We start from the raw sequence: 25,033 nt of genomic DNA, 5'->3' as shown, positions 1-25,033 counted from the left end.
AGCTGCCGCCGCTGTTGTTGCTGCTGCTGTTCTAAGTCATTGTAAAACGGTAGCGCACGAATTTTGGCAGCCTTTACTTTCGGTTGGCTTTTTTGACTGGCGACATAATAATGACAAACCAGAAACAAAAAACTCGAACAGCAAAATCGGGAAAGAAACACAGAACTGCATTCATTGCCCAAGCGTGACATGTTAATTGAGTTTATATTTTTACATTTATTTTCGATTATGTCTTGGGGTGGGTGGGCGTTCACCCCGAATGAGCAAACATTTTTGACAGCCAAATTGGATTGATATGAAAATATATAGAAATTAAAGTATTAAAGCATTTACGTGGTGAGACGCCTCTGCCCCGGAATCATGATAACTTTATTGATTTAGCCAAACGAGCAGAGTCGAGCCACCACCACCGCCACCACCGCCGCCATCGAAGACATTGAAACCAAATCGTGAGCTGTGGGCTAACAATCAAATTGGCGAAAAGAAAACCCAACAATTGTGGCTGGTTTTGTGTCGGAGAGTCTGTGACGTGATCGCTGCAGGCGCCACTTGGCAGCCAAACAAAGGAGATCTGGCCAGGAATGGCCAGAAATTCTGGCTAATCAGCACAGACAAAGGGTGACGCTCCCATGTATTTAGTTTGAAGGCTGACTGCCATTCATTATTGCCATTTAACCGGTCAGGCGGTATTCATAGGTGTGTGTGTTTCTGTGTGCAGACGCCAAAAGAGCCGTAATATCCTACCTAGTAATTTGTTTGGCTGTCATGGCTGAGTGCATTGAAAATATTTTCACTTGCCCATCAAACGACACAGCACTTGACATGAGACTGGCAACGTCAAACATTCCGCAATGCCACCCAAAAGGCATCTTCATAAATATTTTCATATTTTGCAAGCAACGGTAACGGCAGCAGCATCCAACACTCCCACTTCCCAAATCCCACATCCCAAAATGCCTTCAACAAACATCGTGTGCTGTCTGTGGGCTCCTTGAAGTTTCTTCTTATTTTTTTTTGTTTTTTTTTGCGTTTTATTTGCCCCGATCGAAATGATTTTTCCCTCTGTGGCGTCTTTTTCATCATCATCATTAAATTCGTCAAGATGCAAATTTCTAACCCGTTGTTTGTTGTTTGCCAGTCGTGCTCATCTTCCCGGTGGCAACAAAAAATACAAAAAAAAAAAATATTGTAAAAAAGGGGAGGAGTGGGTGTGGGAGTGGGCGAAATGGGTGGGAGGCCAGGCAGCCATCAGTCTGGCATTTCTTAACTCTGAAAATTTGTTTGCTGCCTTTTGGCTCTGCCACACCGCTAAGCACAATTTATTGTTATGGCCCGGCTCTTAGGGCCACCTGTGGGCGTTGCTCTGGCCATATATGTAAAGCCGATCTGATCCGATATGAATATACGAGTATATACTCGTAAATATAGCGGACATGCTGATATGGTATAACTCATAGCTGAACGAGGGGTACATAAATTGCTCGTGACTGCAATTAGACAATTGTCGCCGTCATCCGAACTCACTCAGCTCAGAAGCTAATGAATTTTTATTTCTATATGTCTTACAAGACTACAGCACTAGGGCAATGGCAACAACAAAAGCAACAGCAACAGCAAACAGAAACAGAGAGGAGAGGCTTTGGTGTGTGTTGGTGTTGCTCTTGTAGCTGCGGCTTGTATAAATTACCATAATAACAAATTACGGATCATTAAGATTGTCAGCTACTTCGTTTCAATTAATTAACCATTAATTACAAACCGCCTGAGCTGCAGAATGTGGTAACCAACGACAAATGCTGCACATGAGCCACAAAAGAGCAGCAACGGCATCAGCGACATCAGTGCAACATTTGCAGCAGCAACCATATTAGCCACGACAAAGACAACAACAGCAATGGCAACGGCAAACAAGAAGCCAAAATTAATGCAATAGAAGAGACAACCAGCGGCAAGTGAAGAAAAGCAGCGGAGAAATAGAAAAAAGCAGCTGTGCGCAAATATGCAAATTTCACAGAGTAAAACAGCAGCTACAAAACAGCAACAGCAACAGCAACAGCAAAATGCTGCAAATATGCTAAGAGACTTCACTTTCAATATACAAGTATAGCAAAGGATGCTTAGCCTGTTGTTGTTTGTCGCTTTTGCCAGTTGCACAAATTGTATTTTACCATATAAAACAATTTCAGCTGCTAGACAAAAGAAACTCAACTCAACTCAACGCGAAGCGAATCGAGCCAAAAACACATTGTCATATATACACCGAACCGAACATACACAATACACAATGCACCTACAGTAACGAAACGATACGAAACGAAACGAAACTGTGACAAAAGCACCGAAAAACCATACAAATACAAATTGAAAGTGAAACTCCAGGAAAAAATCCAAATGGAAACTAGAAATTTGCATAGAAATGAATTTGCAAGAGTTTGTCGCGTCTGGTAAGTATGGTTATAGCTGGATTATGTTGGATTAAGTGCTTGGGAATGGGAATGCGAATGGGAATGGGAAAGGGAGGCCTACGAAAATGATTGCATTTGCTGAGACCTCTTAATTGAGGGAAATATCCCACTGCCAGCATTGTAATATCCATAGGTTCTTCGAAAACTTTATTATTTTATTTGAAATTCACAAATGGCTAACGAGAACTTTAAACTGGTCTAAGCTAACTTAATCCGCGGGTGCTGACAGATTTTTTTCAAAATCAATCTGTAATCGATGTCATATCTTTGCACTTGATTTTATTATAATGATTCTATAATATACTCCCACATTTTTGCCTTACTAAATGTAAAGCTTAACGGGTTCTGTTTAGATGGCAAAGTCAATTGAAAGTCAATTAAATAATTTGCCCAAGTCACTACCGAACACCTTATAATTCCATTCATCAAGCTAAACATATCGTTAATGTTATAGATTTACCAATTTATTTTATTAGATTTACCAGACATCGTGCAAATCGGCCATAACTCTGTGGTCCCCAACTTATTGATTGCATGTACTTGATCTATAAAGAATATCAGCTTAGTGCGCCTGTCCTGCTCGCACTCCTTGGGCCGCATGACTTTATGACAAGCGGTCTAGGTAGCCAAGTTCGTTGCCTAAGTCTTTTGTATTGCGACTGGGCATGCAAATATTTGCATATAGATTTACACACCCACGGGCCGAGTCGCCGAATGCCTTGGCAACAATGGGCTGCCAGAGCCTCCTTTACTTGTTTAATATATGTAGCTATATAGATACGATGCCAAACTTTAAATATATTACACTCTAATGCCTTTTAAGCCGAAACTATAAATTTCTTATCGCCGATCGAAAATCAAGCGTGCTCACCGCAAGTCACAGTCAAAAAGCAAAGCCAGGTTTTTTTTGCTTTTGGCCACTGGCACTGGGTCTTTGGCTGCTGCGAATAGTTGGCTGTGTAACTGAGGCACACACCCTAGTTGGCTCACCCGTGCGTCATATTCAAATGCGGCCAGATCCAGGCTTTCAGCTCCGGCTCCAGGTCGCAGATTGCGTCCGCCAGATAAGCCAATGCCAGCGCCACTGTTTCGATGACTACGGGAGTATGTGGCAGCACGGGAGTACGGTACTAACTTCGACTACTTGCAAACTACCAGCGTGTATCTATCGCATATGGCATTCTTTCAAAGGCCGTTGGCCAGAGACCAGAGACCAGAGACTAGAGACCAGCGAACGCTAACGGATCGGGCAAGCAGGAACAGAGTCGGCCATAAATGGCCAAAATGCATGCGCTGCCTTAAACAGTCAAATGTGTGGATAATAATTTTGATTTATTGCCACAGCATCGCGGCCAACGAGCCACCGCAATCGGCAATCTGGGCTAGATAACTCTATATACATATACCTATGGCCGGTCATTTTGGGGCATTATCAGGGGGAGGCTCAACCTGCTGTTTGATTTTTTCCTGCCTGCTATTTTTTTTGGGGCGTGTGTTGCGGTGTGGGGCGTGTGCCTAACATGCTAATGAGCCAACTTTCAGTGGACCAATCGCCGTGCGGCTAGGCGTCTAACAATGCCCACGTTTGCTAACAATATGAATTTTAAGGTCTCAGTGTTTTTGTTGTGTTTTTTGTTGCTTCTCTCGTTCGAATACCTTTTTTGCATAATTTATACATTTTGCGGTAGCGCAGACTGACCGCAACTCTTTCCCGTTTTGCCTGCATTTTAATTATGAAAGCAACTCGTGCCAGACGCCAAATCGAATCGAATGGAATCGTATCGAATCGAAATGATAATTTGCATGAGCAACGCCCAAATGCTCAAATGCCCGAATTTTGCACAATCAATACAATTATTACAATTGAGATGTGTTTCTTGCCGTTTTCGGCTAGTCCAAGAAGCTTACTTCTACAGCTGGCTGAAAGAGAAAAGAAAGTCGCCAGCGATACTTTCTCGACGTTTATCAGCCCGCTCGGCATTCGTGTTCGCTTATCGCCAGCAGCTGCAGAGTCATTCATCTTGTGGCCAGCCGGCCAGCAAATGAATCTGCAAATAAAGCTGTTGCCCCGGTGATCTGTCAGTCGTGCTACCCCATCCGCTTTTAATTGCAGTCCAAATTGAAGCTGACATTTATGCCTGCACTCCATTTCCATTTGCGCAACCCCTCGCAATCCCCCTTTTGGCCAGACTAATTGGCCAGAATGCCGAGATTCGCAAGATGCTGAAAAGCTAAGATGCTGAAATCCTCCAATCCACCTCTTGAGTATGTCCTCCTCTAACGGGAGTGCACCTCAGACGATCAAATGCAGACGATCAGATGCAAATTGAGCTGTTCGGGAGAAGTTGTAGTTTGTAGTTGCAGTTGTACGCACAATTAGTGTTAGTCGTTTGCCCGGGACAACACTCAATGGCAATTAGGGTCGGCTGGCGTACAAATCCATTGCAAAATGCCAACATCTGTCAGTGTGTTTGTGTTGGCCAGCGTATCTGTGTGTGACAAGTGTGTGCGCCTTCTTGTTGTTGGCCACTCGACAGGGGCACGCAAATTGTAATTTATGTGACAAATTCTTATGCACCACTAGCGATAATTTATTGGCCACGCTTGCCGAGATTCTCGGGTGTGTCGAGATCGGGAGGAGATCTTCAGTTTATGATGAGCCAGTAAAGACTCCTCGTATCGGTCGTTAAATGATGAAATTGCTTCGGAAGTTAAGCCAATCCATTGTGAGCGGCGCTTTATTGAGGATCAACTTTTATGGTCCCTTCTAATCTCGAGCTCTTTTTCTAGGACAATAAAAAGTATCTGCTTATAGCAGCTTAAATATACATCTTATGCAATTTTAGTAGTCACATTACCTTTAATCATTTTTATTCTATTGCCAAACTGAGGACGAAGCATTGAAGACCTCAGTAAGGTAACCTTTTAGGTAACCTATAATGTCCGCCAATTGGTTCCCAGTTGTTCCTCGCTGATACAAATCTTCCTGCAAACAAACACCGTCAATTGCACTCGAGATTTAAACAAAAAGAAAAAAGAACGACTAGCACTCGAGGCTGGCATGATCGCCAAACGGCAGGCCAAGATGCCATTCCATTCATGCCGGAAGCGATTCATTCACAACGTGTTGACTACAAGCAGGTGTACGCAGGCTATAAGCCAAGTCACATTCGACTATCATTTATCACTTGAGAAGCGGCAGCGACTTAAGCCAAATCTACGAGTATTTAAGCTGGTAAAGTGTTCGAAGCCTCTTTGTCCGGCGATTTGTCAATGATGCAAGCTTATGGATTTGGCATCGACTTCGACTCTACACAGTCGATAGAATTTCCCAAAGCGAACCCATTCATTAAATGGTGTTCGCCTCTCGCAGCGGGACGGCTACCAAATCGAAATCAATATAAATATTTCGAATATCGTGCTTAAGACAAAACAAAACGAATTAGACGCATTTAAATACACCGATCGAAATCGATTTGCATATAAAATCGAATCAAAGATTTCTAATTTCGTGCTACCACCACGGGCTAAGATAATAAAACGCCCACGCTTGGCCAATAGATGCGAACCAGTTTATAGAGCTGGCTCATCAGTCATTTTGATTACCACAAATAACCGGAGCTAGGCAGCCTTTTATTTGCCCCTGCCATTGATGTCAAATAAATTGATCGCCACCGAATGCCTTTTCTCAAAATTCCTCAACTTACAGTTCTTTTTTGTGGCTGCTACTGTGGCTTTTAGCTGTGTTGGTCCAGTTTGGGGCACTGACTCTGACATATTGCCTGACAATCTCGGTGAAGCAATAAACACAGAGCACAGCTCTAGAATCATGCATAGCATTAAGACAAACCACGAGTATGAGCAGCAAAAGGTCAAGACGGAGAACTTGTTTTGTCATTTGCCAAAAAAATACAGAAACATCACCATCGGGCAGAGATAAAATAAATTGCTTCAATATCGAATTAATAAAATTCAAATTATTAAAACTGACCATTTCCTGTTCGAACTTTAAACGATACTAAAATAAAACAAAACAAAACCAAACACACACGCACGCATATGGTATAAATGAAAAATGAAGCAAATTCCTGAAAAATATGTGACCCAATTAGTTGAAAACGGAGGAAAATGAAATAAATAAAATTCATTTGTCCGCCAGTGGTGTAATTTATTGCATGTTTTGCTCATTAAATTGATTTTTCTCCTTTGATTTTGAGTGCCAGTGTCATTGTCAGGAAACAGGGGACACCGCAGTGCCACCGATGATACCGTTTTACCGGGGAAACTTGCAAACTTGAAAACTTGTAAACTGGGCAGCCAAGGAGTCGAGAAGAGCACGAATGTTTGTTTGTTTGTTTTGTTTACTTCTGCGACGACCGCCGCTGTTGCACTTTTCAGCACGCTCGAGTTTCATAAAAAATGCCAATTAAGCGTGAATATAAGTGCCAGATAATTTTTCAGACAGCAGCCAATGTAACCCAAATTGCCAAAAAACGCGAAAGAGTTACAACAAAGCCAAAACAAGCAACAGGAGCAGCAGAAAGGTAAAAAGTAAAACCAAAAAGTAAAACTCATTTTTCAGGGGTACGATTCACTAACCCAGCGGAGTCGTTCTCCAATATTCTTGAAAACACATACTATGTTTTATAACTAATGATATTTTATTATGAAACAATCAGCATAGACGTTTCTATTAAATGAGCTTTGGATATCTGCTGTTTTTTCGTAGAATCTCAAGCCAACCCAGATTTATTGTGGCTTTCGCCTAGGCAACATTGTCAATAGGCATCGATGTGAAGTGACCTGCTGACAGGCGGCAATGAGAACTTCAAAAAGGCCGCCGCTGACCTCATAATAAGCCAGGCTCATCTCCACTCAGTTTTCGGAGCTCATCTGCCTTCAGGGAGGGCATTCGAGATTCGTTTCGGCTTCAAGTCTCCTGGCTGGCAGCCTTAAACAATATTTACAGCACTCAAGTGCAATTCAAGTGCTGGGCCAAGTCGAGCGATATACCCAACCACATTCAAGCGATCCACATCCACATCCATATACACATCCACATCCACGTCCAAGTCCGAATTCGTATCGGGCAAAAACGAGAGCCCCGAAAAAAAGTAAAACTCAGGCCAAGAATAACGAGCCAAAGTGTTTCTTCGTTTTTTGTGTCGGATTTTGAGCATTTTTCATTTCGGAACGACAGGCGGCGAACTGATGTTGACGTCCACGTCTGTATCCAAGTCGCAGGCTTGGAATTGAAATTGGAATTTGTGGCATCGTTTTCGGTTTCGTTTACGATTTCAACCAAGAGACTCTCAGTGCGGCGGCATTGGTACTTTGACTAGTACAATGACAAGAGTTAAGCGATTCCCGAAAGCCCGAAACAATGGCGGTCATGCTCATAAAATGCCCAAATGTCATCGGGCTTTTTGGGGGGTATATACCCATATACCCATATACCCATACCCATACCCAGATATTCGAATATATTCAGATCTTCGCTGTTATCGCAAGGCCCTGAGAGGCGGCGTTGATTTTGATAAATGTTTAATTAATTTTCTGCCTCGCTCGAACATTAAACCTGGCTATTTTCTGACTTAATGAACAGAAATTAACAACACACTGAGATCACTCTCCGTGGGGTAGAGCCGTATAGTATGATGTTCGACCCAAGGGGAGACAGAAGCCAACCATGCGGAAGATCTTCAAAGTCTGCGCTTTTTTTGGTAAAGTTTCTTCTCGTCTCGCCGGGATTTTCTCATTTACATTACATTATGCTGGCTCTGGCTACATATTATGAATGAATGTTTACCTACACACATGTGAAAAATGTTGTAATTAGTTTTTTACCAGCTTTTTTTCCCTTCTTCGCTCAGTGAGTGATTTTCAACAACGACTGCAAATTACAAGTTATTATTAATGTTAACAAGCGAAATCTCCGCGCACTTATGTGTATATATACATATACATATATACATATAGTGAAAACTAATTTAGCAGGGGGCCTTACCCCCCTCTTGATTTGTTTCGAAAACCTCCACTTTATGTATATGTGTGTTGTACATTAATGAATGTTCTTGATTTATGTGCGGCGATCAGTGCGAAGCAGGAGGCACCTTCCTCGGCAAGTGGGTCACATGTCCCGTGGGGGTATTTGTACTTACAGATGCGCAGAACACGAGGGGCACTAAATGCGGCCATAAAAACGACAAACTCCCCGGTAGCGCTGACATTACATAGAATCCCCCTGAATCACAACCAAAAACACAAAATACATTCCACAATAATTATGCAAAGAGCAGCCAGCAGTGGAGAACAAAAAGCTCGTTGCACAAACGACATCGACACGAACTCATAAAATATGCAAAATGTGTGCCAGCCAGTAAGCCAGTCAGCCAGTGAGCAAGTCAGCCAGCAGAAGTCGGCACTCGGCACTCGTCCGACAGCCAGCAACTTGTGTCAATAAAAATCAAGCCAGGCCAAGCACTGCAAGTGCATCCTCTAACTACGAATCCGAATCCGAGTCCAAGTCCAAATGCAATCCTCTGCACTTGTTCCTGCATTGCAGCTGGAAAGCTGTGAGTGTGTCTCAAGTCTAGACAGCAGACAGCCAAAGTCACTTCACATTGCACATTGCGCTTCCTGACTCGGCCGGCTGCCTCCAGATTCAATGAGCCATGGCCGCGAAGGATGGTGCACTGAGTTTTTACGACCCATCGATATATATATTTTTATATACATATACATATATGTTGCCAGTTTCACTATTCGGGGATAACAATAAAAAATGCAGCTCTGCCATGAAAACGATAGAGTCGAGTGCTTATCAGGGGCTCAATTTATTGTAAGTTCTCTGGGGAACTAGCATACTTCCGCAGCCATCGGATTGTATGATCACATGGCATCATCGGATGGGATCAATGGGCAAATCGGTTTATATACTGGACTTGCAAATTGGTAGAGGCAGGATGCGCAAAATTGTGGCCAGCTTTATGAGCATCGTAAACAAGGAGAAGTGTTGCATTCAACATAGCTCAAATTACATCAAAGATCGGGCAGAGGCACCTAAAATATCTAGTAAGGTATCCGTTTATCTTTAATGTTGGGTTTTAGGCTTTATTTTACAGCAATTGTGGAATTTTGAAGTACAAGATTATTACTTGGGAATTGACAGTAAATTATAAACACTTTTTTATGAGAAAATCCCCTTTCGGCAATGAATTTGTTTCAGTAATAAAAAATGATCTGGCATTTATGGCTAGTAGTAAATAAATAAATAAATAAATCAAACGAAAATCAAACGGGAAAATGTCAGAGGCAAAAGTTCTCAGCGCTGGCCGTAGACAAATAAATTTATGACACATGACGTTGTGGAGTACAAGTACGAACCACAACATCGACATCGACATCGCCATCGAACGAGCTGAACTGAACTGAACTGAAGTCGACTGAAGTGTAACTTCCCACTGACCCAATTTACAAGCACTTAATGCCAAAAAGGAGAAGTCGTAGAAGAAATAAACAAAGACGAAAGCCAGGCCGGGGTAATGCATATCAAATAAAGTTCAAGCGACAGCAGCAACACCAGCAACACCAGCAACACCACCAACAAGACGACAAAAATTATGACCAAAATAGACAGCACTGCCAGCACTGCAACAACAACAAGGAATAACAACAAAGAAATTTAAATTAAAATCCAAAAAAACTCCCACACATAAAAAGTCAAGAAAGAAACGCCAAATGAAAAAAATGTACACACATACTCCCGAGTAGAGGACAGAAGAGAAAAAAAAAAGGTCTGTCAAAATTAAATCATTTCGGTGGCAAACAACATAAACCGATGGTTAAAAGTTGATAATGATGATGCTTGGATAACGCTCGTTATTACTATGGTTGTTGTTTTTGTTGCCGGTGTTGCTACCTTTGTGGCTGTCCAGTGCGTTGGTGGCTGGCACTGACAGCGTAACAAATGCTATTTTGACAAAGTGTCTGACATGAGGAGCGTGGAAGCGCAGACCCAGAAAGAGACAAGCGAAACACCGAGGTTCCACAATTATGCGAAAGTGAACAAAAAATTTATAAAAATCCAGTGCGAAACGGTTGCTGCGTGTTTGGTACACAAACACACACATACTACATAGATATAAGTATACCCAAGAGCAGAAGAAATTTATTAAATTTTTTGTTGCCTTTTTTGGCACTGATAAACACCCGCTAAAGTTAAGCGGACAAGCGACCCAGAGTCCATTCCACTTGACGGCCAAGCAAGCTTCCGGTTTCTTTTTGGGTGAAATTTTCTATGCGCCTGTGGCAGATTTATGTGAGAAAACATAACAACAGCGGCACAACATTTTTCATCAAAAATTATAAACACCGATAGCGAAGTGTGGAATTTGCATATACCTCCCTTTTGGCGCTTTAACACATGCGATGTTGTTGTTGGCTGCACGGGGCACGGGCAACAGACTTTTAATTATTAATATTAGACATTAGAAAATGAATACCAACGAATAAGATAAACAAAATCAATCAGTCAGTGGTTTCACGACCCACGGGGTCTTCACATACAAATTAACAGCTTTTATTTCATTCATTTGTCGTCACCATGTTTCTGGGCAAACATACTAGATTTGCCGTTAATTGCAGAAAATCTTTGACTGTGATTGTGGTCGTGTTAAATGGACAAATGAGTGACTAATTTAACGTCAAATAAGTAAACAAAAAGCGTTAAAAAATTATATAAGTTCATAAACAGTTATAAAAAGAGAAAATTACTAGAAATATCATATATTTCATTTGTTCCACGCTCTGAGTTTTAAAATCTAAAACCGAAACTCGTTCTTTTAATATATTTATAGTTTTTAATTCTATATTTGCGAAACGTTTATGACGCTTATATTTGTATTCAGAACTAACACACAATAATGAACTACGTAATCAGCTTATCGTTTCATTCATAATTTTTTCCCGAACTCGTTAACAAGTTCGTTGCCTAAGTCTTTTGTTCCTGTCCACCAAAAGCAGTGATCAAGAGTTAATACCAAGTTATTCACGAGTGTAGTTAAGTAAAGCTTATCTTCGCCAAGAGTTCGTTGCTTCAGTCTTTTGTTTGCTTGGCTGAATGCGGCGTTGATTTGGAATTGCTTTTTATTAGTTTTATTTTCCGTTTTTGTCGTTTTTAATTTAAACTGGCGACGTTTCACTTTAATAATTTTAATACCTTGTGCTGTTTATTACCTTCGTTTTAATTAAATGCCATTAAGGTGTTTCTCTTTCCCTGAGCTTAAAGCCAATTGTATTTTCGTATCATCAGATAGTTTTTAGGCAGTTCAGTGAAAAATTGTGCTGCTCCCCTTTTTGGATCTTATCTAAAATTGATTTCGTATTAATTTACTACCTGCACACACTTAAGTTTCGTTTTATGGGTTTTTTCTAACGTCTATCATCAGCGCTCGCTTGTTATTGATTAAATTTTTAAACAATTTAAATAAATAAAACTGATTAATATTCATTGATGGCTAACATATGAGGCTTGAATGTGCCGTGGAAACTGTGTGCTAAACCAGCTGCTACTGTCAAGAGCTCGGCTAACTTTCTTCCAGCAACTCCAAAATTATCAATTATGAAGTCATTATTATTTACAGCAAGCCACACATGCGGCCAGCCGCGTTTGATTAATTGCTTTTCAAGCTTGTCAAGGGTTTGCCGTTTTCTATTTTCGCAAGCTTAGATTTTTGCCAAATTTTTCTTTTTTGCACTGAAGGTGTTGCCGGAACATTTTTTCTGCCTTTGCGTTTTTTTTTTTTGGTTTCGAGGCAGTCGCTGCGCAGTTCTAATTAGCTAATTATACGCTAAATTAGTATATAATTATTGCTGCCCAAGCGCTTGGCCTGCTCACGGAATTTACTAATCTAAGCAGGCCAAAAGTGAGATGACTGGCGCTATTCAAATGTGTGCAAAAAATAAATACACACAAATGGTAGATAAGACTGAAGTGCCGTTGAGATGCGCTATCAGCGTTTTGTAAATTTTGTGAAATTTGTAATCAATTTGCCAGCTTTTGGCATAAAAGAACGCAGATCAGAAAAGACAATGAACTGCTCATTAATGGTTACTAGTCTGGCCAAAATCCTTTTTTATTTTATTTTAATTCTGCTTTGTTTCGCGCTTTTCTGCTTATGATAACTGGCTGGGAATTTCTATGGCCTGCGCGTCATGACTTTCCAAATACAAAACACCAGCGATAAAACTTGAATTTCTGTATGCCGCCACAAAGACTATCATAAAACTATTAAAAAAAAATATACTAATTTGTATCTATATATATATATATATATATATGAAACTACCGACATTTGATTTTAATATGGTTCTGCTTTGCATAGATGTGCGACAGGCAAGAAATATAGAAATACCTACGAAATAAACTAAAGACTTGGACAACGAAGTTGACAACCAAACTTGCACTTACCGGTTTCAAATTGGTCAACGTGGTCGGAAAGTTTATCCAATTTTAATAGCTTAATAAATCCACATAAATATGTACGTTTATAGTATATGATACTTTTGTATGCGTATTAAATTGGTTGGGCTACACAATGATTATTAGTTTTTCCCATGCCTCAGCCCATTATGAGCATTATTTATGGCAACCGATTGTTGAAGACACTCTCACACACATATATCATCGGATCGTCTTATCAGACGAAACATAATTCTTGGCCTGCATTCATAAATTTGCCAGACACATTTTCATTTGCATTTGTCGGCGGAGGTGCGGGAAATATTCTTGAGCAAAACTAATTTGGGCGGGTTAATTAAAAAACTGAGGTCCGTATCGCAGTTTCCGTTGGCGGTGGTTTCCGTTTCGCTGCGATCTTATGTATGTTGGGTGGGCGACAGGAATCGCGACGAATGACAACGACACGAGAACAGGCTAAATGGAAATTTTTAGCGTTTGGCCCGACGGCAAATGAACTTATACGGAAGTCACACAGACGAGAGGTGAGAAAACCGAAACAGCAACAGAAACAGAAACAGTCGAAAGACGAAAGACGCAACCAAACGGCTCAAAAGTCGAACTCTCCGCTCGAAGCTTTGAAACGCACGCAACGCTCAAACACTTGAAACTGAACTGAACTAAATTTGGCTCTTGGCCAGCATGTCCAAGAAGTTGCTGGCCAAAAGCAGCAGCAGCAGCGGCAGCGACGCCGGCGTCGACTTCAGCCGATCTGCTGAGAGCGTGACGACAACGCCGGCAGAGCTGATCTTTATTGTGTGTTTTTTTTTTACTTTTTTTGGGGGGTTTTCGATTTTTGTTTCTGCTATTATACGATTTGTTTGTTGTGGCCGGAGCCAAAGCGGTAAATGATAATAAAAGTTAGCAGCCTAGCTAGCGTTTTGGCCAGGCCAAAATCGAATCAATGAAGACGCTCTGCTCTCTTCAGATGCTGATTTATGCTATTAATATATTTGTCAATTATTTTTAAGATCGCCCGACGCTTGGGTCTTTTGTTCGATGAGGCTTTTCAATGGGTGTTTGGGATTATTTTTAGAATTTGCAAAGACTGCCATGGCATTGAGCATTAAACTGTCAGCATTTTGATATCGTTTCGCCCCATAAATTCGTAGCTTTATGACCGTTTTTTTCCTCAATGGAGAATTGTGCAAAAAAAAAAAAAAGAAGAAGCCTTTTGACCCCTGTGTCTGGTGGAATCTAGTTTGTTTCGGCGAAAGGCTGTGACGGACACGCCCAGTCTATTGAACTTTTCCCATAAATAAGCAAGATGTTTTCTCACAACAATTATGATGCTGCCGCTGCTTTTTCTAGCCATTGATAGAAACGCTCTCATTCACATCCCTGGCCCCGGTTTAATAATTTATCAAAAAGCTTTTAGTCAATGATTTCGAATTTACGATTTCGATTCGCCTCAATGGCCCCAAACTGCGACTGTTTCTTTTAAAAGCCTTTCCACTCCGTCTCGCAGTAAACAGTCGATTCAGTGGAGTGCCACAACGACCTGACCCCCATAAGCGTTTCACTAATTCATGCCACTTATTAGCCACAAAACACCAAATACAAAATACAAAATACAAAAAACACATAACAGCCACGGCCGACTTGCACCTGCCTCTTGGACGCGAACTCGGAACCGTGCTCCATTTGGGGCATTTCAACGTCAATCAATATGCATTTGAACTCCATCAATCGTTTCTTCAGCTGTGGGATTTCGACTGGCTTTGAGCATTTCTTTTGGCTCTTTCTCTTTCGATACGATTTTATGGCTTAATGCCGTTTTCTGGCCATTGAGCACTTAACGCTACATTTTCGGCCAGGACGGTTAGCAACGTAAACGGTGGAGGTTGGTGGCGGGTGGGGGGGTTGTAGGGGCATATTACCCGGGCTTATTGGCTTTCTTGTATCTTATATCTGGCCATCGTCTATGTTCATCTGATTTGCATTTTATGGTGTTCCTGCTGACTTTTCTCACATTTTTACGCCCGAATTTCAATTTTGTTCCATCTATTTTCAGGTTAATATATTTTCGAATAGCATGGCTTTTATGAATTTTTGATAATTTCTTTTTATGTTTGATTTGACACCCGGTTCCGATGAGAGCGGTTCCAATATTAACGGTTTTTTAATTACCCACTGTCGGTAGCTGAAAAAAAAAAAGAACAAGTTCGCTGCCCAAGTCTTTTGTTCTTCGCTCGGCCAGCATGACGGCCTGACAACACCAGGCTCCGCATCCAGGTCGGAAAAGTGAAATTGAAGTCTCAGTCATATTCGTGGTTGTTGTTTGGGGGAAAAACGGGAGGCGGGCACTACATACGTATAATAATGTAAAAAACCTAGTAATCAGGGGAGCCACAAAGATCGGGGCAGCTCATTAACTTGCCGCTTTCGTCAACCAGCCGCAGATGCCTAAAAATAGCGCCACGTCATGAGGCAGTCTGGGTTTTATTTTTTACCAATTTTTTTCTTTTTGAAGTCCATCTCAAGGTGTTGCAGCTACCAGAGCTACCTGCAGACCTACCCCCCTTCCCCCTTCCACACCACCTGAAGCTCCGGAATGCAGCGCCCACTCGGCCAGCTTTTAGTTTTTCATCTTCTCAGAGCCTGCTCTGCAGGCCGCCCCGCTTGACCCATATTCTTTATGAATATTATGGATCATACGTATATAGGTAGGTACATAAATCTGTTCGCGGCTCCACTGTCCCCTGATCCCATTGTTAAGTGTAACTATTAGTTTGCTACGTTTCCAGGTCAACTGGGCAATCAATCATATAATATACAGAAGGAAATTTGTATAGTTGGGCGGAACAAGGAGTGGAATTTGATTTCTCTCTTTTATTTTTCGTTTTTTTTTTTGGCACTTTACATGCCCTTGCGGCAGACTTTGTATTGTGAATCGGACATTTAATGGCGGAAACACCACAAACGGCATAGTTTCTTGTCAACTGTAACGAATCGCTGTGTATTGGCCAAGAAAAGCATAATATTCCATTCTATTTGGCGATAAATTGATATTTATTCGAGTTCACATGCACAACAAAGAGGCCTATCAATTATATGGCTCAAAATAAACTCACAGTCCAAGCCACATATTTGGATCATTAGTAGTCAAATATTAAACAAGGAACATAATTCGCACAGATGATACGCAAAGTTATGAATCAACAGCGTGGTGGCGAAAATAAAAAAATAAAACCCACCAATCACTGTTGGTCTTCAACGACATTCGTCAAGAATACTGACAAACGGAAGTCCAAGCGCTAGAACTGAAGATGACTAAAGCCAAACACAACAATCGGCAAATAAATTATGGCTATGCACTAAGCAAATATAACTTGGAAATTATGGCTCCGGTTTCTCGTCTTCCTTATTTACCTACGACAGCTCATTTGCCGCGGATTTGTTATACATTTTGTTCGAAATTCCTTGCGGCCAATGGCTTCTGCGGTTCGGGTTGGATATTTTCTCCACTTGGCGTTAGATTTCCCAGCATATTTCTACATAGAAATCGGCGCAGGAAGCGCATACCAGACGCTGGCATGGAAAGATAAATAAAAAGCTGCACATTCACGGTGCTGACCGACCGAACGACCGAACGACCGGTGGCCCCGGTGCGGTGGCTGTTATGAAAATGAGTTTAAGTTTTTGTTTGTTTATTCTCTAAATGAACTTTTCACCAAACCGGCGGATGTCGAGTGTTTAGCGGAAAGTGAAAAGTGCTGCTTAAAATGACTTAGTTTGCAGGTTTTGCCTCGCCTCTTGCGGAAGTTGCAGCCACAGTCGGCAGCCGCAGTCGGTCCTACTAACAAGTTGTCTATCATGGAAAAGCAATTTCCATGCCAATGATTTATGAGCCGCTTAACCGGCCCATTACAATCTTATCTGTGGGCTATTATGTACACCGTTTGAGCTGACAAAATATATTGTGCTCGAAATCTAAAGCTGCCACGCTAAACTTCAAGTTGAATCTGAATCTCGAGCTTTGGCTTTAGCTGACGCTGACATGTCGCGCTTATCGCTGCCAAGCTATCAAGAGTCACAGCCAGACAAAAGCCGCATAGACCTGGCCAAAATCCCAAGCCAAGCCAAACCAAACCGAAACCAAAACAAAACAAAGCGAAACCCCGGGCCCAGTGTGTCTCAATTGTTTGCCACCACGCACGCGCGCAATTACTTAAACATGTCCAAGTCCGCGTCCACGAGTGGAGCCCACATTTGCCAGCCAACCAAACAGCCAGCTATCCAGCCAGCCAGGTGCACTTTGGAGTATGGAGCATGGAGAGTGTGGAGTATTTGTGTGTGGGGGTATCCTATGCAAATGCGAATGCAGTCTCAACTCATTGAATGACCCTCGTTAGGCGCCCCTACCCCTGCCCCCTGCCCCCTGCCCACAGCTACCCTAATCCCTCCCAGACTCCGTCACGCTTTGTTTGGCCTGTCAAGATGACAAGTGTTTGCTTTGCTTTTGCCTGCTCCTCGACGCAGCTGGCGCTCCGGCCATGTAAACTTGACATTTGATAGCATTTTAATTAAAAAGAAGTCGAACGGAGTTGCAGGAAAATTTATGACGCCGCACTAAATCCCGACGAGTGCGTGGTCACAGTGCTCTGGCAAACATTTCTGTGCTTTTTTTTGGTCCACTCTAACGCCAGATCTGTCTATAGATCTTAGAAATTATATCACGCAGCGCTTGAATCTGTGGAGGTGTATATAGTATATATATTTTTTGGAGCTGTTGGAGCTCTGGGGTCTGTGGGGCGTTGTCCGTGACCGTGTGGCGAGCCCACCGAAATGAGGTCGAAATTATTTGCAATTTATTGAAGGCAATCACAATGCCTATGAACTATATTTCTAAGTCATGGCCTGGCTCTTGTGGTTGTTGTTTATTAGTTCTTCAGCTGGTCTTTTCATTGAGCCATGAAATTCCGTTTTTTTTTTTTGGTTTTTCTCGCCCCTCCTTCTCCTGCTCCACCACTGGCACTCTTTTCTACCAATATAATTTTTATGTTTACTCTTTTTTCCGCCAGACTTTTGCGCAGATCGTGTTGGCCTGGTCCAGAGGAGCTGTAACCGAAGAAGTGCCGCGGAGATTGATAGGAATGCAGTCTCAACTGAATGTTCGCTTGATTGGAATAATGGCATGGCCGAGAGTTATGTGGGCATATCTATCTGCTTTGATTGGCTTTATAAAATACTTTACGGCCAAATGTCTAAATTAATCTTTATGCAGTTGCCAGGATCTATCGCTTTACAGCGGATGCATAGTCGCATCTCTAGAAAATAAATATCTCAAATAAGAGTCCCCAAATAAATTGATAAACAAAGTGGATTTAATTACAATTACTTTCCAAAAGAGCATTCGTAAATGGGATATGCCCACAAATACTCACAGTTCACGACTCCCAGTCAATTCGTTTGTTTTTCTTCTTTTGCTGCCAATTTTTTTTTTCGGCTACTTTTGTGAATTGAGTTAATTTCGCTGGTAGCGGGTGGTTGATTAAAACGGAAATGTCGTGCGTTTAGCTTAATGATCTCAAGCGCCTCGCCTTTAACTCATTCGTTTTCAAGTGCAAAACAATTTGCATCCCCTGAGGCCCCAAAAAAATCACAAAAAAATCCGCAGTCCAAATAGGAAGCCTCACCCATATTCCGCGCAAAACCCTTGAATTTTATTTGTGGCATTCTGGCGAACTGCAAAACGATTTTCTTGCTTTTCATGTTCAACGTGATCTCCATCGCCATCGCCATCGCCATCTCCATTTTCATTTCAATTTTCTGGCTTTTGAGATATTTCCCGTTTATTTTTTTGCGCGCAGGTGTTGGCCGTTGGATTTGAAAATAGTGCAAAATCGTGCTGCAGATATTTGTACGTGATGCCATGTTGTAGGTGTCGGATCAGGATTTCGTCTGGGTTTCAGTTTCAGTTTTGGCAGCCACTAATTTGGTAAAGAAAACTAAGCCAGCGAATAGAATACAAGGTTTCGCTATGGGGATAAAAGGCCAGACCTTAAAAATGCGTGGTTGGGCCTATTCAAATTGCCCAATTCTGGCTTCGCACTCACACTGAAACAATTGCAAACTCATTGACGTCATTAAAAAACGTTTAAAATAAAGTTTTGCGCCTTTATTAAGACTGACATTCGAACAAAGGCTCTTGTCAGCCTTTTTGTGGCCCTTGTCTTTTATTATGATTAAAATATCCCAAAGAGTGGTTTATTTTTGTTCGACTTGATGCCGCTATTTTTCATTATCTACCACCATCTACCACCATCCACCCCTCCCTCCACTTCAGTGCAGAGATATCTGTTTATTTAAGTAGCCACCTCAGTCGAAAAAATGATTGTTGATCTTTTTTAGGCCGCTTCATTGTTGTCTTTTCGAAGCGGGGCGTTTCACAAAATCAAACTGCTCCACATACACGGCATTTAACGCATAGCCCAGCGTGGATATATGTCTCTGTCTCGCTGTCTCTGTGCATTGTTGTTTATTTTTATAAGGTCTCAGGCCGGGACACACCTCAAAAAAAAAAAACAAAAAAAACTGAGCCACCGAATGCCACCGATAGATAGCCACTGTATGCCATTGGGCAATGTCCCGCGATCCCAACTACCAAACAAGCAAACAACAAAAACTTCCCAACTTCCAAAGTTACCAACTTCAAAAAGCTAGAGGCGGCATTTAAACATTTTCGATTTGTTTTAAATAAAAGCAATGACATGCCGCAAAAGTATTAACAACAATCAATGCAGCACGTTAACCACAAAGGCGCAGCACTGTCTTGATCGATATTGGTTTTTGGCTTGGGAGTTAGGAGGTGTTGGTATTGGCTTGCCATTAAAATCGGTAAATAATTCACGCCATTAAGCGTGCGACGATCTGTACGATCCATTGATATATCATACGATGCGATACGATCCATTAGGTGGCATCGAAATCGGATTCGGAATCGAAATGGGTATCTGAATCTTGTTTGGATCATGGGATGTTCATAATTTTTACATTTCGAGTGGCTTATTTATGGTGCAATTTCGTTTTGATAATTTGCTGCCTTAAATGTGTCCACACTCGATCTTTGTACGTCATGCCGATAATCGAATGTAAATTATATATATCACCATATTTATGCATGCCAATAAACTACAGGTTATTTACATATGCTTATTTTGATTGGCAGCCTATAAAGATAGCCAACAAACTAATTTCCCTGCACAGCAGGTGTCTCTCCTTCCCCTTCTATCTTTTATCAAATCAACCCATTCGATGGTTATCTGAGTTGAAGTGTATATACATATGTATATATGTTGATATAAATTAACTTAAGAATGGTTGGAAATCCACTGCCCTTGGCCAGTTACACCAACGTAAATTGGGTAAGTGCAAAGGAATTAATCAATGTGACATTTATGGGCAGTCTGCTTAGTTTTCCCCGCCGTTCGATTTCCCAAATAACTTAGATAAAGTCGTTAGGGCTCGTTAATTGAATTAGCTATCTGAGCATGCATATTCATGCTCAATCAAAACGAACACCGGACTAGTTTTGGATCGCCATTAGCCATTAGCCATTAGCTATGCCATCGTCCAAAAGCGGAAAAATATAATTTCTTGTTTTAGTTGAAATGCTTATTTTCTTGTTGTTATACGAGTCGAGTATGGCTAGGAATGAGTTTCAAAACTTTGGCCATAAAATGTGAAAACAACAACGCCAATGGCCGAATTTAAAATCAATTAAAACAAATTTATGCTGACATGAGACAAATCTGAAGCAGCATCGCATTTTGCGTAGGCGATCATTAAACGAAACTGACTACAGAGTGAACTGAGAATGGGAAAATGGGGGTCTTCGGGTTTTCGATGCTGTAACCCAATCGTTACCGTTTTTGGTAGCCCATTTCCAGGGTCCAAAACAAATCATTAGGTGATGTCGTTTTTTGGCTGCCAGTCTTTGGCCGATTCTGATTTCTGAACTCTGATTTATGCGACATCAGCACGCGATATAGAACAGCTACCCAAAGGGGATCGATATGTTGGGGTGGGTGATGGCGATGGCGATGGTGGTGGTTATATATTGGATGGTGATGAGGCCACCTACGGTGCGATGAATAACAATTAGTGGCATAAATCAATGACAATCCTCAATCGGTGTGTGTGTGTGTGTGTCTGTGCACTGGGAAGGCAAACAGGCGCATAAATAACGCTGATACGATACATGGGTAATACCTATGGACAGATAGCTCTTGGCCAGAAAGACTGCTCTTGGCCAGATAGACTGCTCTTGGTCAGGTAGACTGCTCTTGGCCAGGTAGACTGCTCTTGGCCAGATAGACTCTCTTCCACTTGCCAGTCTGTCTCGGGGCTCTAATTGCTCCGCGTCAATGTTTATCCAACTGTGGGTGTTCCACACGCACTCGCTCGTTGACCGCTATACGATTTATGCCCCATGTGATACTTCGCTGCCCGCGAATGTTTGCTTATTCTAATGAACCCACACGATACCGCTGAAGTGGTGTGCGGCGGAAAAAACACACTCTTGATTTTCATTTCAGCTTTTGCAGTTTAGAACATATTTTCATAATCATATTTTGAGTTCAGTCGGGGATTTTTGTTGGCTTAATCGTTAAACCAGCCAGTTACTCACTTCCGCGAATTTTGAAGTGCGTCAAGCGACTTACAAAACTAGTAAGCTAGCCTGTATTTATAAATGAATATTATAGTTTCAGACAAAAAATCTTAAACTTCATAATAAATACTTCCAACTGGTTCTCAGATAATCATTTAGTCTAAAATTATTAATTACCAAATTATAGTAATTTATGCCACCGCTAATAGGCGTTCAATATTTGCTTAAATATAGATTTGTCAAAAAAGGGTCTTTTTATAATGAAAATAGTCGTGGTTTTTTGCTGTTATGCACGCAGTGAAAGGAAATGTGTAAATCGAATAGGCTGTTACCACTTTCAATAACAAATTTTCCCTGTGCAAATATAAATGAGACGGCGTAAGCGGTGCAGTTGGTGCAGTTTCTCTATTATCGATGAAAATTGCGGATTCCCGAATGATGTCATGTTGATCATGTAACTCAATTTCAATTTACATGATCGATGCTCGCATGCCAACGGGTAGCTGTGAGAAAAATTGATTGAATTAAAAGATACACTCTTTCGGAGGGAAGTGGTGCAGTGGTGCACCGAGTGGTGCGCAGTGGTGCAGAGTGGTGCGGAGTGGTGCGGAGTGGTGCAGATTGGTGGTGGGGCAGGTGCCGCGGGGCCAAATGTGTAACTGTGCAGGCGTTCGATTTTAATCGCTTCATTTAAAATGCCGCTCGATACGCATCAGTTGGCTCCTTGGCAGCTGCTGCAGCAGCACTTACTGCAGTTGGTTACTGCAGCAGCAGCATGAGCAGCAGCAGCATTGCGTGCCACTTGCTGCGATCTTGTTTTGACCAAAAAAACCGACCGAAAAAAACGAACGAGCGCTTGTGGCCAAAATCGAAACACAAATGGCCGCCGTTTTGGCAGCAACTGCCACTGCCAGATCGGCTGACCATTTTCATGCTGGGGGAAAATCAAACGAAATTTTTAAATTAAATTGTTGCCGCACTTGGCCATGCGGCCGTAGGCATACAGCAAACTCTTTTCAATTTTAATTAAATGCCCAGCATTTGGTTATGCATATATATATATGTATATCTAGTACATATACGAAGCTCATCCGCTGGAAAAAAAGCTCCCGTTCGATTGCCTGCTCCCACCGCCAAACACGTGTGCCGTAAATCAAACCGGCTAATGATGCATTTAGCGCATGAAATATGCCAATGCAGCCACGCCGGGTCACTAACTGCGGCTAATTTACGGGCACATGGACACTGCAGTGTGCCGGCTCACACACACACTCGCACACACACTCACTCACACAACCGCCGCTTATGGGCTATCAAAGTCAAGGTGCTTATTAAGTGCAGCGGCATACATGCTCGGATCCACATCCACCAGCATCTTCCACTCCCCTCGGCCGTATTTACATGCGCATTTAGTAATTCTCACAGTCGGCTAACACACACACAAATCAGAAATCAACACCCATACAGCCGCACATATCATACTAATGATGCGAAATGACTTTAACGGTTTCTGTCTATTCTGCAGGTGGTAATGTGTGTGATCAGGTGTGTGGGGTATGCCCAACTGCACATGGAGATCATCTGCATTCATAATCATAAGAGTTGTGTAGTTTTACTTTTTTTACAAATTACAGACATTTTAAAAAGTGTTTTAAAAATGTAAAAAACTTATAAATAGTTGCCTTGTGTACAGATCTTTTCAAAATAAATGTTAGAAAAATAACTTGTATCCACACAAAGTTTTCTGAGTTTACAGGGTAATCCCTTATTTAAGCCTAGTTAGCAGCAGCATGGCAGGCAACTACAACAAGGCCAGCAATGATAGGCAATAGCCCGAACGCTGAGCTGGTGTTGGTATCAATGGTTTGGGCTCTTGGCAACATTGTTAGGTTGGTAAGATGAATGGAGGAGGGTGCGAAGGGGGGCAGTGGGTGAGTGGCTTGGGATGATCAATGGCCAACTGGTTCTCTTTGCTCTCTCCCGCAATTGCAGACGGCAAATGCAGACATCGTTCGCTTTTTTCTATGAAATAAAGGTCAGCTAAGCCAACAAGTCAGTCGACGGCAACAAAAAACAGCAACAAGTGTTATTTTTTGTTGTACCCAAGCCCGGCTAGCCGTTAAAATAAAGATTTATTGTACAAAGATTCTCAAGTGTTTTTATTCCTTTTGCATGGCTGCTGCTTTGGCCTGACATTTGTTCAACTTATTTGGTATTTTTCACTGTTGATGGCAAAAACGATTTTCAACGCTTTAATTACGTGTGTAAAATGTTTGCTGTTTAATTAAGCCGTTTCTGGGGAATTCGCCATTGCGAAAAGGTGAAATTGGAGTATCTAGATGTATTTAACCACTTGCTGGCCCTCAATTAAGTGCCACAGAAATGCCAAGGAACACACCCAATAGAAAGCTGACCCAAGTCCATTTCCGTCGTGGACAGCACATTCCATTGCCGTGCGATTTCTCGATTTCATTCACAGAAGTGCCAGGGAATCTTAATTTGAATCGTTTAGCAACGGAAGCATCGAGTTGCCAGCCAAATCTTTTCTGCTCTACTTAAACATTTGCAACAACAGACTGTTCAGCACAACAACAAAACAACAAGAAAAAGCAGCAAAAATTAATCAAAACAAACAATAAAGAAATGGTCAAAAGCAAATAAAAAGTGCCGGTCCAGAAATTGGGTCCAAGACGTTTGCCCCTTTGGGCAATATTCGGCAATTTGAATGATTCAAAAGAGGAGCAGCTGGAGAATATTGCTCATTTCGCCATGTAATCTTGGGGTGGCCCAGAAAGTAGAACGATCCATTGAACCCGCATAAGGCTCGAAAGCCAAAGAAACCGAAGCGAACTGAACCAAACCGAACCAAATATTCAAAGCTATGAAAAGGCCAATTAATATGAAACTCGTTTCGATGGAATGCCGGGGTCTTATTATTAATACACTTATTTCGCCGTTTGTATTTGTGTTTTCGGTTTGTCGGTTTTCTTCCTCGCCTCATTGTATTTGCACTTGAGCACCGCATTACTCATACGCCCGGTTAGCCGGGTTAAACATTTCTGTTGCCCTCGGTGGCGGTGTATTATCGTGTACATACATGCTACATACATACACATATGTGGCGTATGGTCAGGTAGAAGCCACCGCAAATGCCACACGTTACGCATACGCCAGGTAGGCCCGGCTTGATTCGCCTGCGTCGTGTTCGTGATTGATATGCGCTCGCACAATATGATCGATCTCTTTTCTTCATCATCAATTACAGTTTGCGCAGCTTTTGGCCCGAGCCGATACCCATTGTCCGCCGGCTCTCGACCGTTGTTGGTTTTATAATCACTCTTTTTTTTTGTTTTTTTTTTGTGCCTTGCTCATAATAGCTGGTGTTGTCTTGGCCGTTTTTCTCTTGGCCCGGCATTTGTGGGTTAACTGCATATT

General features: G+C 41.8%; 2 protein-coding genes across 2 annotated transcripts in view; both read right to left on the bottom strand.

Moving 5' to 3' along the window:
* The window catches only part of LOC122621723 (homeobox protein 13), a 63,174-nt gene that overhangs the window by 8,295 nt on the left and 29,846 nt on the right, over positions 1 to 25,033 (bottom strand). The window lies entirely within an intron of this gene.
* Positions 7,755 to 7,883, bottom strand: LOC122621724. The gene has a single exon (XM_043799682.1). It carries the CDS (start codon positions 7,881 to 7,883, stop codon positions 7,755 to 7,757), a length of 129 nt encoding a protein of 42 aa, XP_043655617.1.

The sequence above is a fragment of the Drosophila teissieri genome, chromosome 3R (genome assembly GCF_016746235.2).
Source record: "Drosophila teissieri strain GT53w chromosome 3R, Prin_Dtei_1.1, whole genome shotgun sequence".
Classification (NCBI taxonomy): domain Eukaryota; kingdom Metazoa; phylum Arthropoda; class Insecta; order Diptera; family Drosophilidae; genus Drosophila; species Drosophila teissieri.
The sequence above is the reverse complement of the archived record's forward strand: the minus strand, read 5'-3'. Positions and strand labels throughout refer to the sequence as shown.